Source organism: Colobus angolensis, unplaced genomic scaffold, assembly GCF_000951035.1.
Source record: "Colobus angolensis palliatus isolate OR3802 unplaced genomic scaffold, Cang.pa_1.0 Scaffold21, whole genome shotgun sequence".
Lineage (NCBI taxonomy): Eukaryota > Metazoa > Chordata > Mammalia > Primates > Cercopithecidae > Colobus > Colobus angolensis.
In genome coordinates, this window is record NW_012115266.1 from 113,245 (window position 1) to 129,827 (window position 16,583).

Sequence of the window (16,583 nt, forward strand, 5' to 3'; positions counted from 1 at the left end):
TCTCTGTCTTCCCTTCTATCTCTGTCTCTGTCTTCCCTTCTATCTCTGTCTTCCCTTCTATCTCTGTCTCTGTCTTCCCTCCTATCTCTGTCTCTGTCTTCCTTCCTCTATCTGTCTGTTGTTTATTCTCAGGGGACTTAGGGGCCAAGGTGGCCATGGTGGAGAATTTTGCTCAAAGCTTGCAGAAAGGCTGGGCACAGTGGCTCATGTATGTAATCCCAGCACTTTGGGAGGCCAAGGAGGGGGGATCACCTGAGGTCAGGAGTTCGAGACCAGCCTGGTCAACATGTCAAAACCCTGTCTCTACTAAAAATACAAAAGTTAGTAGGGCGTGGTGGTGGGCGCCTGTAATCCCAGGCACTTGGGAGACTGAGGCACGAGAATTGCTTGGACCTGGGAGGCAGAGGTTGTAGTGAGCTGAGATAGTGCCACTGCACTGCAGCCTGGACCACAGAGTGAGACTCTGACTCAAAAAAAATTAAACAAAAAACTTGCAGAAAACGTTTGAAGAGAATTTTTTATGCCTCCCCAGAGTGCACCCTCCCCACCCCATGCGGTCAAGGGACATTTATAACTAGAGAATCCCGGCAGCCTGGGGCTGCACCATGGCTAGAGGTAGAAGACCCATGCCCAGCTCCTTCTCCAAGGGGCCCCCGGCCGCCTGGCAGTTCAGCCAGGACTTCATTCCACCGAGGTCCCTGGTGTGACTCACATTGATGATGACAGCAAGCTTCCCAATGCCTCTGAGGATATTGTACCAGATTCCTGGGGAAAGAAGAAGTCACAGTTTTAAAGAGCCCCGCACTCTCAGTCAGTCCAGCTACCAGGCAGCAGCCTGAGCGGGTACCATCCTTGCAGGGGCCAGGCTTTCTCACAGCAGTCAGAGGCTTATGGTAACCAAGAGTCATTTGCTCAGGTCCTGAGGAAGCCAGGTCAGTGCCAGGGCCTGGTGTGTACCAGTCCTTTCTGACAAGCTCACCAGCTTCTAAAAGAGGTGCTTAAAGACAGCTGCTCCCTCAGTGGTTCTGCACGATCTCCCCATGCACCTGTGTGAATACTAGTTGGCTCAGATGAAACTTTTTTTTATTCCTGAAGTGACTAAGATTCCATTGGGGTGCAGCTCCCAAAGCTCTGGCGGAGGATACCTGTATTCAGGGCTACGCCAGACGTGGCTTTGCCGCTGAAGAACAGTGCCAGGGCCCCTGGCTGGTGGCACTGAGTCCATAGCAGTGCAGGTTGAACCGTTCCCCATCTACACACCCCCTTGCTCCCTTTACTCCAAGACCCAGGGTTGCACCAAATCACAGATGAACGAGAGGATCACAACACAACGCCCGGGGCCATGCTGGCCTCTCCATTCGTCTTCCCAGTGGCCCTGAAATCTAGCAGGGCCCAGGAAGGAGGCCCTCAATGGCCCAGGAAGCAGGGCCTCAGTGTTGCAATTCCTGGAAATGGTTCAGTGTCCCGGACTGACCCCTGGCTCACCCTAATTGCACCCTATCATGCCCAGCAATGTCGTATGCAGTGGTTTGGCTGAGAGCCCAATCCTGGGGCCTGCTCTCCATGCCCTGAGCCGCTGATAACTCTGAGATGGGTGATAACCAGCACTCGTCAGAAAGGACCAAGACGGAGCAGATGGACTTCCTGCCTGTGCAGGAGGCTGCAGGGAGAGCTGTACATAGTGCTTCTGCCCTGGTAGCCGAGGGGAGTCTCTCAGTCCCTGCTTTTGGGGTGCATGCTGGTGGTCTGCAAAGGCAGCAAGAGTTCAGGCCCCCTGTGTGGCCCAGAGCTAGAAACCACAGGCTCAGGTGAAACCTCCGAGACCAGGATCTCTTGCTCCTTGCCCCCAGCCAGCTCCAATTCAATGACAGACCACAGTCACAATCATCATCAATCAAAAATGCCACTGCAGGCTGGGTGTGGAGGCTCACAACTATAATCCTAGCATTTTGGGAGGCTGAGGTGGACAGATGACTTGAAGCCAGGAGTTTGAGACCAGCCTTGCCAATATGGCAAAACACCATCTCTACTAAAAATACAAGAATTAGCTGGGCACGGTGGCACATGCCTGTAATCCCAGCTACTCGGAAGGCTGAGGCACAAGAATAGTTTGAGCCAGGGAGGCGGAAGTTATGGTGAGCCGAGTTCACGCCACTGCATTCCAGCATGGGCAACAGAGAAAGGTTCTGTCTCAAAGAAAGAGAGAAATACCCACTGCAACCCATTGCTGGTGGGCAGTTTGAGAAGTGATAATCATTATTCCCTGACCCCTGTCTCCAGTCCTCGGGCCATGGGAGCCATCGCCTAATTGTAGCTCCGTTTGATCTTTTGCCCGGGCGCAGCGATCCTCAGTTTATTTTTCTGCTGGAGCAGGTGGTGGGGCAGTCACATGGGCTCTGCACACTAGCAGCCCTAGGGCCACCCCATCCTGAATAAAGCACCTGGGAACGTAGGTGCGTGAGGGTTGGATGGCACAGCCCTACAAAGTCAGCACTGAAGTGCTCCCTCAGGAGTGGGAACACTTCCCGCCCTGCTTCTCCTGGCTGGGTGTCAGGGCTGAGGGCCCTCCGTGGACTTCGAGCTCCTGGGGCAGGCTGCTAATTGCATGTCCCTGTAGCTTCTGGGTCTAGCTTGGTGTCTGGCACATGAGGTGGGTGCTGCTGGATAAATGCCTGCTGAGTGACTGCACGAGCATAGAAAGCCCTTTCCAACAGGATGCTGGCGCCGGAGCAGAGGCTGCAAAGCAGAGGCTGCAAAGCAGTGGCAGGCAGGCCCCATCCAGGCTACATGGCCATTTTGTTACACTTGCCTACTGCTTAAAAATGCAGACTGATGTTTAAAAATCGGGAAAATGTATTTTAAAAAGTCAAGGCCGGGAGCATTGGCTCACGCCTGTAATCCTAGCACTTTGGGAGGCTGAGGTGGGTGGATCACCTGAAGTCGGGAGTTTGAGTCCAGTCTGGCCAACATGGCGAAGCCCCGCTCTATTAAAAACACAAAAATTAGCTGGGTGTGGTGGTGGGCGCCTGTAATCCCAGCTACTCAGGAGGCTGAGGCAGGAGAATCGCTTGAACCTGGGGGACGGAGGTTGCAGTGAGCCGAGATCGTGCCACTTCACTCCAGCCCTGGCGAATGAACGAGACTCCGTCTCAAAAAAAAAAAAAAAAAAAAAAATCGAGACTCCTCGGCTCTGGTTCTGGCTGGCTGGTGCGTCTCCTTGGCAACAGCTGGCTGTGACGCTGTGATGCCCGGGGCGCCCCCTGCAGGTCGGGCTGTGCACCGCAGCTCTGCCGTCTGTGCAGGGGCCTCCCGGCGACCTCCCACCTCCATTATGGCCGCCTTAGCATCCAAATCCAGACCCCGACTAGAGAGTTCAATGTTTCAAGCAATGTGGGAACGGACACACTGCTCTGTGGCCATGAAGAACACTCCTAGGACTTAGTCTCACTTGCGCGTGTGGCCCACCTGGCCCTTGGGGCTCTGAGTTTGAGACCTCTGAGGTGGGGTGGGCCTGGGGTAGGGGTTGAAGTCTTTGGCTGTGGGGCTCCCGAGGGATGCGGCTCCTGAGCTCAGGGCCTTGGAAGGGCAGGACTCAGGCAGGCGAGGGGGTCTGTCCAGGTGATTGCCCAGCGGGCCCAGGGAGACAACAGGAAATGGGAGGGATGAGGAGGGGATGAGATGGAGCCAGGAGCGGGGTCTTCCTCGCTCCTGGGCCTGGATCGAGCCTGTCCTGACAGGTCTGCAGGATATCTGCGTCCAGGAGGATGACTCTCCATGTGGCCCTGCACATCCGTGGGGCGTGTTAGAGAATCGCAGAACCGGCACCCCAGCCCCAGCCCACGGAATCCGCCTCTCCTGGGGTGGGGCTGGGAACCCCGAGTTATTCTGAGGCACACTCCAGGGAGACACTCACTGCTCTGAGGATCTCTGTAAACTAAAAATAAAATTCTAATCCCCTCCTCAACCATTTAAATGGTATCCATTATCTCGGCCAGGGAACCCCCAAGTTAACCTGAAAAACTGATTCAGGCCATGACAGGAAGCAGGGGGCGTGGGAAGGGTCGGACAGGCCTCCTCATGCCCTCCTCCCTTTTGGAATTCAGCAAAAGCCGACCAGCGCGAACATCAACACAGACCTTAAGTCTGATAAACATTTACAGTCTGTTCTCTCTGACGCCTGTTACCTAGAGGTTTCATCTGCACGATAAAACATTGGTTTCCACAACCCCTTATCATAACCCAGACTTTTCTTTTTATTGATAATAACTCAACCAATTGACAATCAGAAATTTTAAAAATAGGCCGGGTACGGTGGCTCATGCCTGTAATCCCAGCACTTTAGGAGGCAGAGGCGGGCAGATCACCTGAGGTCACGAGTTGGAGAAACATGGTGAAATCTTGTATCTACTAAAAATACAAAATTAGCCAAATCTGGTGGCACACACCTGCAATCCCAGCTACTCAGGAGGCTAAGGCAGGAGAATCGCTTGAACCCAGGAGGCGGAGGTTGCATCATGCCATTGCACTCCAGCCTGGGTGACAAGAGTGAAACTCTCTCTCTCAAAAAAAAGTGTGTGTATACACACACACACACACACACATATATATATATATACCTATAACCTAGAAGTCGTCCCACCCTGTCCCGCCTTTCTGGACCAAACCAATGTATATCTTAAATGTATCTGATTCATGTTTCATGTCTCCCTAAAATGTACAAAACCAAGCCGTACCGCAACCACCTTGGGCCCATGTTCTCAGCACCTCCTGAGGGCTGTCATGGGCCATGGTCACTCATATTTGGCTCAGAATAAATCTCTTCAAATATTTGACAGAGTTTGACTCTTTTCATTGACATCTCGAAGTAAAAGGGGATGCTGTGCTTTTGGAATACTCTTTGGGTGGGCTTCTTCTATGACAGTCCTGTTGGGGAAAACGGCCTCATTTTTACTTCCCCAAATAAATTCCTTGGTTTCTTTCCCAAGGAATTTTTCCCACTCTAGGGGATGCTAAGCCCCATTTCCCAGAACAGTACAGGGAGGTATTTGGATAAAGCCAGGTGCTTGGCGAGGCCACCACTCCTGCCCACAGGCAGTGTCTGGGAGCCGAACGGAGGCTGCGCTTTCCCACCAGCAGGCTGTGAAGCACCAGGAAGAGAACAGGAAGTCGAAGCCAGGGCTGGGGAGCTGGAGCAGATTCCCACGCATGGGCTGCATCCCTGCTGTGACCCGCTGGATGGCAGGGTGATCAAGGCACCTGTGCTTTGTGGCACAGCTTCCCCCAGCCACCCAGGGCCTCAGGGGTGCAGGTCACGGGGGCCACAGGGGCCTTCTGTCCCCTGGAGGAGCTCACCTGGGGGCCCTGCACGGATCACAGAAGGAATACAAAAGCCTCTTCAAGGAAAGGCTACGGTTAAGGAATCCATAAACAAACGAGTGAAAGGAGGGCAGATTATGCCTTCAGCCAACCGGACAGGAACCAGGAAGTGAGTAGCTGATCCGTAAGAACTGAGCAAAAACAAGCCAGGTGCAAAGAGTCCAAAGAGGCACGCGGAAGGCCTGTTGCTGGTGGGGACGCCAATGTCTGCAGAGGGACTGCAGGAAGCCAAGGCCACTGAGCCGCTGCTCTCTTTCACCCTGGTGGGTTTGCAAGCTTCATTCAGCCACCATCTGGGGACAGCCAGAGCTTCTCGAAGCAGAGGGCGCCAGAGCAAACACGCGCACTGTGATGCGGCAGGTGGCGGGCAGGGGTGGGGTACTGTCAGGTGCCTGAGCATCGGGCCTTTGTGAGGACTCAGTGTGGGCTGCATTCTTCTCTTTGTTTTCAGCTGTACCTGCCGGAATGGGGTAGCACTCTTTTCTTTACTGCCGTGGGGCAGGGAGCTCCAGAATTTCCGAGGACTGCAGGGAGCACCTGGTGAGCGGGCCCGGAGCTCCCCTTTTGGGGTCTTTGGTACACAGGGTGAGGCTTTCAGAGGCAAACCCTCTATGCATGCAGGAGGCCCAGGGCTTGAGCTCTCTGGTTCCTGCTCAGCTCTGTTACCGCCTGGGCCTCGGTTTCCTATCCAGAAAGTGGGACCAAGGGAAGATTCACTCAGGCTTCCCGCCGGGGTTCCCTGGAGGACACGACAGGCTGAGGTTCTGAGAAAAGTTCATGTTGGAGGCAGCTCTGTGGCGTTGATCTTCAAAGCAGCGCTATGCCGAGGCACAGCCTGGGGAGCAATGTCGCCTTGCTCTTGAGAGCGGGTGTGCAAAGACGGCCATGGTGGCCTGTTTTTCGATAGCCTCTTTCTCACTTGTCTCACCAGCTAAAAATGACCTTTTTTTTTTTGAAACGGAGTCTTGCTCTGTTGCCCAGCCTGGAGTGCGGTGGCGTGATCTCGGCTCACTGCAAGCTCCACCTCCCAGGTTCACGCCATTCTCCTGCCTCAGCCTCCCAAGTACCTGGGATTACAGGTGCCTGCCACCATTAAAAACTAAAATGCCACCACAAAAACTAGCACTCCCAGCTAATTCTTGTATTATTAGTAGAGATGGGGTTTCACCATATTGGCCAGGCTGGTCTCAAACTCCTGACCTCAGGTGATCCACCTGCCTCAGCCTCCCAAAGTACTGCGATTACAGGCATGAGCCACCATATCAGGCCCCGGCCTTTTCCACTTTTAAGTATGAAAAGAAAAATGTATGAAAAGTATAGCCTCTGGGTGAGAACCACTGCCTAAGACTTGAGGACGTCGTTTCTGGGTCCAGGAAGCCTAAAACGTTCACTCTGGCTCTTTACTGAAAACAAGTGCTGACCTCTGACCTAGAGCACCAGCAAATCAGCGCTTCAGCCTTGTACCACCTCTGGTCATGTAGGGCTGTGGTATGAGGGGCGAGGGGCGAGGGGCTCACCCGTGGCCTCAGCAGAGGCAGAACAGGGATGTAGGTGGTTAGCGGGATCTTCGGAGGGTTAGTAGCTCACGGCTTTTAAAGCCTTTGAAATTTGTAAACAAAACCTCACAGGGCAGTCTAATACAGAGTGTCTGTGTTCTGAGTCTTCATTACCCGGGTCACCCAGAGAAGAGATGACATAGGGAAGCAAAAGTATCCAAACACAGTGCCATGACCTCTTACCCAGGAGCCCTGGGATGTCCCTCCCTATAAGGCACCGAAATTTCCAGGACCCTTTCAAAGCCAGGGCCTTACGCAGTGCAAATGTGAAGCTGCAGGGTGAACTGCAGGGTAAATCACTGCTATCTGATGGTCTTTGAGCTGTGAAAATGACAATTTCATCTGTTTTAGTCTACAAGACAGCCAAGCGTTAAGAGAAGCCAGAGTTGACGTTATTTTGGAACCAGACACTGGAGGATTGGTGGATTTGGTCACCAGTGGATGCTGGGCTTGCCACAAGGGGCCAAGGTGTGGACCAAGGAGCTTCCAGCCAGGACAGAGCTGGTAACAACTTGAGAGAGCACGGACTAGGGTGAGGTGATCCGAAGGGTGTTTCCAGTGAGAATGACACACATACCAAGGACTGGAGAAGCCCTTGGAACAACTGAAAAAGCTTCCCACATTTCTTTCTTTTTTTTTTTTTTGAGATGGAGTCTTGCTCTGTCACCCAGGCTGGAGTGCAGTGGCACGATCTCGGCTCACTGCAACTTCTGCCTCCCGGAATCAAGGAATTCTCCTGCCTCAGCCTCCTGAGGAGCTGGGATTACAGGCGCACACCACCACGGCTAATTTTGTATTTTTAGTCGAGACGGGGTTTCACCATGTTGGTCAGGCTGGTCTCGAACTCCTGACCTCAGGTGATCCACCTGCCATGGCCTCCCAAAGTGCTGGGATTACAGGCGTGAGCCACTGCGCCTCATCAGTTTCCCACTTTTTGTAAGATTATGTTTGGCCTACAAAAGCCTAACCCAAAGCTATCTTGTCAAGCTGGTATGGAATCTTTATTTCAGCAAGGTGATATCCCCAATACGTAATCCAACCTTTTGTTTATTCCAATAATTAGTACAAAGGTGCTATTCTCACTAAAATTGTGTTAAATTTGAGATAAAATGAATGTATGTTTGTAATTTTGTTTTCACCCTGAAAATTGGGTCCTACTATAACATAAGATGGGATCACCCTTCCTGTGAGGGCTGGCTCTGGTGGAGGCCTGCGTGGGGCACCCATACCCCTCAACCTCCTGGACAGATCGTCGTCCTGTCTCTGCTTAAATGCCTCCGGTAACGGGGAGCTCTCTAACCCACAAGGAAGTCTGCTCTGTTTTTGACACCTCTGACTATTAAAGTTATTCTTTTTCTTTTCTTTTCTTTTCTTTTCTTTTTGAGACAGGGTCTCTCTGTTGTCCAGGCTGGAGTGTAGTGGCATGATCACATCTCACTACAGCCTTGACCTCCTGGGCTCACACGATCCTCCTGCCTCAGCCTCCGAAGTAGCTGGGACCACAGGTCTGTGCCACCACATCCAGATAATTTTACTTATTTTTTTGAGACAGGATCTCACTCTGTTGCCCAGGTGTGGGCACAGCTCACTGCAGCCACAATCTACGTGGGCTCACTGAACCTCCCACCTCAGCCTCCTGAGTAGCTGGGACTACAGGCACACACCATCACGCCCAGCTAAATTTTGTATTTTTTGTAGAGACAGGATTTCGCCATGTTGCCTAGGCTGGTCTTGAACTCCTGGGCTCAAGCTATGCATCCTCCTGGGCCTCCCAAAGCACTGGGATTACAGGAGTGAGCCATGGTGCTCAGCTCAAGTTATTCTTTACACTGACCTTAAATATACATTCTCCCAATCTCACACCCTTTCTCCACATGGTCAGGGTGCCTTAGTGACAGGGTTAAAAAGCTGGAGTTGAGTTGCATCTTGGCTTTGATTCCTATAGGCAAGCCATGCAATGACTGGGACTGCTCTTCCCTGTCTACAGAGGAGGGCTCCTTCCTTCCTTTTCTCTTTTGTGAACATTAAATGATGCCATGACACGCAATGTAGGAAGGCACATGCTGAACAGCTAACACTCCTTTCCCGTTGGTCTCGCCCTGGCTCTAGGGTCACACACTTGCTATAGGTGGGTGTCGCCAGCCATCAGAGAGGCAATGTAGTCTCTTGTACCTCCTAAAGCAGCAGGTTGTTGAGACATTCAGATGTCTGGGACCCACCAACGCATCTTAGGAGGGGAAAGGTGGGGACAGGGCTAAGCGAGCCTCCACGTCTTGTGTCACTTGCCTCCCAGGCTCCACCCGGCAAAGGCTGAGTGAAGAGCCCCAGGAGGGACACCTGGTCAGCTCTGGCTCTAGCTTCTGGAGCGTGGCAATCCCCTCCCCAAACCCAGCACGCATGTGGAACTGGTCCTGCCGGCCCGTGGGATCACTCACCGATGTCTTTGGCTCTGACAGCCACTGGCCTTCGGAGCTCAGTGACAAACTTTTTGGCGTCCAGGCGGATCTCAATGATGTTGTTCAGCAGCGCAAACAGCGGGGCCAGGGGGAAGGAGGCGACAAACAGGGTGACAAAGCCAAACTGGATGACTGCAGAGAGAGCCCAGTGCCAGTCAGCACCCCATGAGCCACAGCCCATAAGCGGGGACTCCACCGCCCCGTGTGCCGAGCTGCACAGGTCTGGCTGCTGCTCCACCTCCAACGAGCCCACCTGCATGGACCACCTGTTGGCACGGACCCTCCATGACCCTGGGTGACCTCCAGGAGTGGACTGAAGGCAGAATTCCAAATTTTGCTTTGAATTTGTGTTGGACTCTTGAATAAAGGGAGTGCTCACTTAGCTATGGCTAATCTTTTTTGAGATAGTCTCGATCTGTCACCAGGCTGCAGTACAGTGGCACAACCATGGCTCACTGCAGCCTCGACCTTCCAGGCTCAATGAATCCTCCCACCTCAGCCTCCCGAGTAGCTGGGACCACAGGCTTACACCACTATGACTGCTTAATTTTTGTCTTTTTTGTAGAGCTGGGATTTTGCTATGTTGCCCAGGGTGGTCTCAAACTCCTGAGCTCAAGTCATCCACCCAAAGTGCTGGGATTCCAGGCATAAGCCACCTCGCCAGCCTATGTCAAATTTAAAAAAATCATCACCAAAAAGAAAAGGACCATCGTGAGCTCAAAGGCCCAGCCTGTGGTCATTCCCCTGCCTGTGCTGGGAAGGGACGTGGCAGTGGCTCTGCTGCTTCCATCATGAGGGCTCCCTGGGACCCGGGGGACCTGCCTGCCTGGCTGCATCTTCCAGAGCCCCAAACTTTCCCTTGCATCAGGCCTCCCAGATCCGGGTGGGACCCAGGACAGTCCCTCGCCTCTGCCCCTGCGGCCCTCCCCCTGGGGATCGTCCCACCCAGGAGCTGGCTCTGGGGCTTCTTGGGCTTTGGATGCCATATCCAGCACAGGGCTGGGCTCCTAGGAGAAGGTCAGGAAAAGGTTGCTGAGTGGAACTGAGCAGGAAAGCTGGTTCAGGAACTGCACAGCAGGACCCAGTCCAAGGGCGTTTGGTGCCAGACGGTAAACAAGGAAGCCGGCAGAATGTCACCGTGTGCCTGGCGGGCTGAGTGTGGGCATTGTTAGCATGTGGGGTAGGCCGTGCGGGGTGCCCTGAGTGTGAGCACTGTTAGCATGTAGGCTGGGCCATGGCGGGGAGTGCCCTGCAAGTTCTGTCCCTGGGCTGTCTTGCTCGCCCTGGCAAGGTGGGCTGAGTGGGACCTGCCTGAGGTCCCTGGAGGGGATGAGGGCCGGGGGCTGCTGAGGCCTGAGGCTGTGGGTCACTCACCAGGGTGAGCTTTCTCACTTCCGAGTGGTGCTGCCTACTCTGGCACTAAGGGTATGACCGGGGAGCTGGAGACACTGCCAGGGCTGGGGCCAGGGAGGGAGGGTATGGGGGGCGGGGAGGTGAGGCGTTCCCAAATGGGCTTGTTCTCCCCATCTATCCACATCCGTGGCTTGAGCCTTCCTTGGAGGAACAGACTGGCAGCCCATGGGGTGGGGAGAAAGCCAGTGGGTGTGGAAATGTGCCTTGGTCAGTGGGGGCAGGGTGGGGCACGGGTGAACCACTCCCCGTGTATGTGGGCAGGAGGCGCCTACTCCAGAAATCCCCTTTGTCCAACCCATCAGGAACTCGGGACGTGACGTCCAGCCACTAGGAAAACAAATCCAGGGAAGGGGCTGCCAGTCTCGTGGCCCACCGCAGGCTGTGCTGGTGTCTTGGGCTCTATTCTCCCTAGGGTTTTCTGTGGAAGGAGTGACCCTGCAGGCAGGGGAGGCCACCTCCCAGACCCCGTCCCTCCTGGACGAGTGGCCAATGCTAGTTTAAACAGCTGGGAGCCATTTGCCCACCAGCCTGACCCTGGTTCAGCTTGGACTTTTTTCCAGGAGAAAACAGAGAGGAGCCACAGAACGCCACACTTAAAATTCCTCTCCTCTGGTCAACGGCAGGGTGCTCCTTGCACAATTGTCTGGGGAGCCAGGAGCGACATATGTGGACACTTCGGCCAACAGGAGGGGCACAGGGCAGCACTTGCGGTGAAATTAAACAGAAACGCTCCCCGCCCTCTAAGGGGCCCTTACCCCCAGGCCTTTGTTCAAAATGCAGCCTGCCAGGTCTCACCTGGAGCAGACCAGGAACAAGCCTGGGAACGGGCATTTTAGAGAAGTTGACCTTGGTGGCCAGGGGCACTGCATGCTGGGAGCCCCGTCTGATTCAGTCTTTCTGACTGCCTTTGCTCATCCATTCAGTCAGCAAACACACATTGAGCACCCACTGTATACCTGGACCTGCTGTAGGAGCAGGGCTATGGGATGAGGAGTTAGAGAGGGCAAGGCCAGCATCCTACCAGGGGGAGACAGAAGAGGGATGACAGGGTGAGGCTGCCTGCTGGGAAGCAAGCAGAGGAGGGTGGGGGTCATGGCTGTGTGGGGCAGGGGCTGCCCCTTTCAAACACAGTGGTCAGGGAAGACTTCTCTGTTGGGGAACATTTTGAATAGAGCCCGGGAGGCAGGGAGAGAGTGAGTCCTGCAGGTATTTGGGGGAGGGCATTCCAGCAGGGCACATCTAGTGCAAAGGCCCTGGGGTGGCCCAAGCTCCGTGGGGCTGGGGAGCAGCAAGGAGGCCAGCATGTGTAGAGCAGAGGAGCAGGAGGGCGAGGCAAGTGACCAGGTCAGGGAGAGTCCGGAGCCGTGCGGACTGCACCTGGCCTCTTCCCAGGTCTCCTTGGCCACCCCCTAAAGGTATGTGCCACCTCTTGGCATCCTCCTGGCCAGCCACACAATTGACGGGGGTAAGGCTCCATCCCTGGGTCTCCTTTGAGCACCTGCTCTGTGCTAGGGGCAGCTGTCGCCAGCCCACAGGTGAGCAAGTCCTGGCTCCTGCAACTCAGGAGCTCACCACCAGGAAGGGGAGATGAGTCATGGACCCAAAGCAGGAGGCTTGAAGGGCCTTGGGGCTGAGACGAGGGACCTTGGATTGCAGGGGGTTTCAAGTGAGGAGGATCTTGAAGCTTAGCAGGGCCGAGCCCTCGGCTGCTGAGGGAGACTGAGGGAGGAGGAAGAGCTGCACAGCCGCGGCCGGGTTCGGGTTGCACTGAAGGGAACCGTGCCTAGGGACCGTGCCTGGGGACCGTGGATGGGGACCATGCCTGGGGACCATGCGTGGGGACTGTGGCTGGGGACCGTGCCTGGGACCGTGGCTGGGGACCATGCCTGGGGACTGTGCCTGGGGACTGTGGCTGGGGACCGTGCCTGGGGACTGTGGCTGGGGACTGTGCCTGGGGACCATGGCTGCTTGACCTGGGCCTCTGGAAGACAGGACAGCCATGCTCACCGACCCAAGGGAGCAGCAGCACCAGGATCCCAGGGTCTGCATCTCCCTCCTCCCCACCTAATGCTTCTGGAGGGATGCTGGGCACCGCAGAGTCAGGGGCATCATGCCCCTGCAGCCCTTCCCCACTCCAGGTGGCATGCTGGCCTGAGTTCTATCCTGACGTCACCTGCCTGCCCCGGCCGTCACTCACTCATTTCCATGTACTCTGGGGTGAGGCCCGCGAAGGGCTCCAGGTTGTAATCCACCTCATACCGCTGCTTCCTCTTCACACACTCCTCATGGTCAGGGGGGCTCTGCCGCTTCAGCTTCAGGTAACGGATGAGCTTCTTCATCTTCCTGAGAGATGTGACATCACACAGTTAGGTTTGCAGAAGGGTGAATCTGGGGCTCGGGTCTGGCACCTCTGGTGATGTGTGTTTTTTTTTTTTTTTTTTTTTGAGACAGAGTTTCACTCTCTCTGCTCAGGCTGGAGTGCAGTGGCACTGTCTCAGCTCACTGCAACCTCTGCCTCTGGGATCAAGCAATTCTCTTGCCTCGGCCTCCCGAGTAGCTAGGACTACAGGCACACGCTGCCATGCCCAGCTAATTTTTTGTATTTTAAGTAGAGATGGGGTTTCACAGTATTGCCCAGGCTGGTCTTGAACTCCTGAGCTCAGGCAGTCCACCCGTCTCTGCCTCCCAAAGTACTAGGATTATAGGCATGAGCCACTGCGCCTGGTCTCTAGTGATATTTCTAAGTTTCTGCTTTAAATCTAGAATTCACTTGTTGGCAATCATTTCTTTATCAATGATCTCCTCTGCCATTTCCCCAAAAGGCAGGGGGTAAGCGTCATGGCTTTGCTGGCTACAGAAGGAAACAGGAGGTGCAGGGAGGGCAAACGGCCGCTTGTGACCCCCAGGAGGGCCCAGCAGGCATCAGGGACACAGGAACAGTGGAGGCTGGTCATCCCAAGTGGACTCTTGGGGAAAGACACAGATCATGGAAAATGGCCCAAGAAGTTCCTGACTCCAGAGACCTAGCAGCCGTTGGGGAGGCAGGAATGGGACATGGATTACTGAAGGGTACAAGGTAACAAGGAGGCTGAGTCCCCCAGCCTCCATCTGGAAACCCTGGGGAGCCAGCATTGGGCTTGGGGGCACCTGGTGGCACCCCACATCCTCAGCCAGCATGGAGTGGGGTGTCATTCTGACTTCCTCTCCCTCCTTTGTCCAAAATGGAGTGGCTTTACTTTTTAATGTTTTTATTATTTATTTATTTTTTGAGACGGAGTCTCAGTCTGTCGCCCAGGCTGGAGTGCAGTGATGCGATCTTGGCTGACTGCAACCTCCACCTCCTCGGTTCAAGGGGTTCTCCTGCCTCAGGCTCCCATGTAGCTGGGACTACAGGCATGCACCACCACACCTGGCTTTTTATTTTTTGTAGAGGTGCAGTCTAGCTTTGTGCCCAGGCTGGTCTTGATTTCCTAGGCTCAAATAGTCCTTCTGCCTCGGCTTCCCAAAGTGCTGGGATTGCAGGCGTCAGCCACCATGCCTGAGCTGGGGTGGCTTTTGCCTCATCTTCCCTCTGTGTCCTCCTTCTTTCCCTGTTTCTGGTGCCCCCATCTTGGTTGAAGCCCTGCGTCCACTCAGACCACCGCAGGAGCCATCCACACACCCCTCCGCCCCGCCCCGCCTCTGCCACTCTAACCCGCCGCACTCACGGGATGCCAATCTCGAACAGGTTGTTCTGGATCAGCTGTTTCCCCAGCATGATGATGCTAAGCTGGATGCATAGCTCCATCAGGCAGCCTCCTGGCGCACACTGTGGACAGAGAGCAGCATCAGCCTCGCGACACCAGGAGAGGGACCGCAGCCCTGCAGGGAGGCCCCCCCTCATGCCATGGGTTGACCTGTGTCCTCCAAAAAAAGACGCTCAGACTCTAATCCCTGCCACCTGGGAATGTGGCCTTATTTGCAAAAAGGGTCTTTGCAGATGTAGTCAGGTCAGGGTGTGTTCATGCTGGGGTGGGGTGGGCGCCCATCCAAGGACTGGTGTGCTCAGAAGAAGAGAAGGCACGGACGCAGAGGGCAGAGGCCGCGTGAAGATGGCGGGGGAGGGTGGAGTGGCCGAGCAAAGGAACCATGAGGACTTCTGTAGTCCCCAGAAGCTGGGAGAGGCAAGGCAGGTCCTCCCCTAGAACCCTTGAAGGGAACACAGCCTGGCTAACACCTGGATGCTGCACTTCTGACCTTCAGAACTGTGAGACCCCATCTCTGTCATTTCAAGCCGCCCAGTCTGTGGGATTGAGTTGTGGCAGCCCCAGGAAACTGGCACACCCCGCCTACAGGCTGCTGGGCTTGGGAGCACATTGGGAGGGAGTAGGCAGGGGTGGGGCAGGGCCTCAGGGCACCTCCTTTTACCCAGCGCCACTGGCCGGTCCCATGTACCAGTCACCATCCACCGCCTCTGCACCACCATGGCAGGCTGAGCGCATGTAGCAGGCAAGCTCCACAGGAGGCAGGAGTCACCCCTAAGGCCTAATGCCCCTGACTCAGTGGGCCTATGCCACCTTAGGTCAGTGACCTCGCAAGCTGGTGACAGTCAGAAACCTAGCTGGGCTGGAAGTTTAACTTGTCCAAGCAAAGGGAACACCAGGGATGCGTGGTGACCCCTGGGGCACAGTAAACTTGTTCTGCATTCCAAATAAAACCTAGTAAATCCCCACGCCTCTCTTGGACAGCCGTGCTTTCAGAAAAAGCAATGACACCATCTGCTTTATTATATGTCTGACCCGGGACGAGTGTGACAGGAGATCATCATATAAAAAGGAAAGGGCACTTCATAAGTTTGGCGCAGATGCTCATTACTGTGGAGGAGGCCCATGTCTTGGGCTGCCCAGGGGCCTGCATTCAGGTAGTTGAACCTCTCTAGGCTGCACTCCAGCCAGCCAGATCACCCTGTACCTGATGTCCACCCCATCCTCGATACCTTGTTCCACAGGGTCTTTAGCAAGAAGACCCACCCTCTTATTTTCTGATAAGCTGAATTACGCTGTGGGTTGGAAATGCTGAGACCAGAACCACTGATAGGCCCTGAAGTCCCGGCTTGGTCTGATGGAGCCCCTGGTTGTGGGACAGACAGTGGAGCAAGTCCATGGGCCGTGACAGAGGCTGAACTAGGCTGGCACAACCAGACCTTCTGTGGCCAGGATCGCTGGGCAGAAGTGAAATGCCATGAGCATGGTGTTTGAGGGTAAAGAGATAAGCATTTCAATGTCTAGTTAAAAAAAAAAAAAAAGGTAGCCAAGTTCTGTTTTGTCCTCATTAATTCATCCTTTTTTTTTTTTTTTGAAATGGAGCCTTGCTCTGTCACCCAGGCTGGAGTGTAGTGACGAAATCTCAGCTCACTGCAACATTCACCTTCCAGGTTCAAGCGATTCTCATGCCTCAGCCTCTCGAGTAGCTGGGATTACAAGCATGCACCACTGCGCCCAGCTAATTTTTTGTGTTTTTAGTAGAGATGGGGTTTCACCATGTTGGCCAGGCTGCTCTCGAACTCCTGACCTCAGGTGATCCACCAGTCTCAGCCTCCCAAAGTGCTGAGATTACAGGCGTGAGCCACTGCGCCCAGCCTTCATTAATGCATCTTAACCAGAAGAGAAATATTCAGTCTCACAAAAAAAGAAATGAAAAGAAAAACCAGATGTCGTGTTTTTCTTTCATTAACTCTACAGCGAGTTTATCCTTCTAGGTGATTCTATATGAACACACCAAATAAGATCAAAGCCCGCCCCAT

General features: G+C 54.5%; 1 protein-coding gene across 2 annotated transcripts in view; it reads right to left on the reverse strand.

Annotated features, from left to right (window-relative positions):
* Positions 1-16,583, reverse strand: part of ANO1 (anoctamin 1, calcium activated chloride channel) — a 102,937-nt gene that overhangs the window by 9,137 nt on the left and 77,217 nt on the right. For both annotated transcript variants that reach the window (XR_001001807.1, XM_011942303.1), the window contains 4 exons: positions 14,509-14,609; positions 12,999-13,144; positions 9,368-9,520; positions 713-765 (listed from right to left, as the gene is read on the reverse strand). Coding sequence is in view for 1 of the 2 variants with exons in the window: in XM_011942303.1 (XP_011797693.1) it covers positions 713-765; positions 9,368-9,520; positions 12,999-13,144; positions 14,509-14,609 (453 nt within the window). In the remaining variant the exon portion in view is untranslated. The remainder of the gene's footprint in view (positions 1-712; positions 766-9,367; positions 9,521-12,998; positions 13,145-14,508; positions 14,610-16,583) is intronic.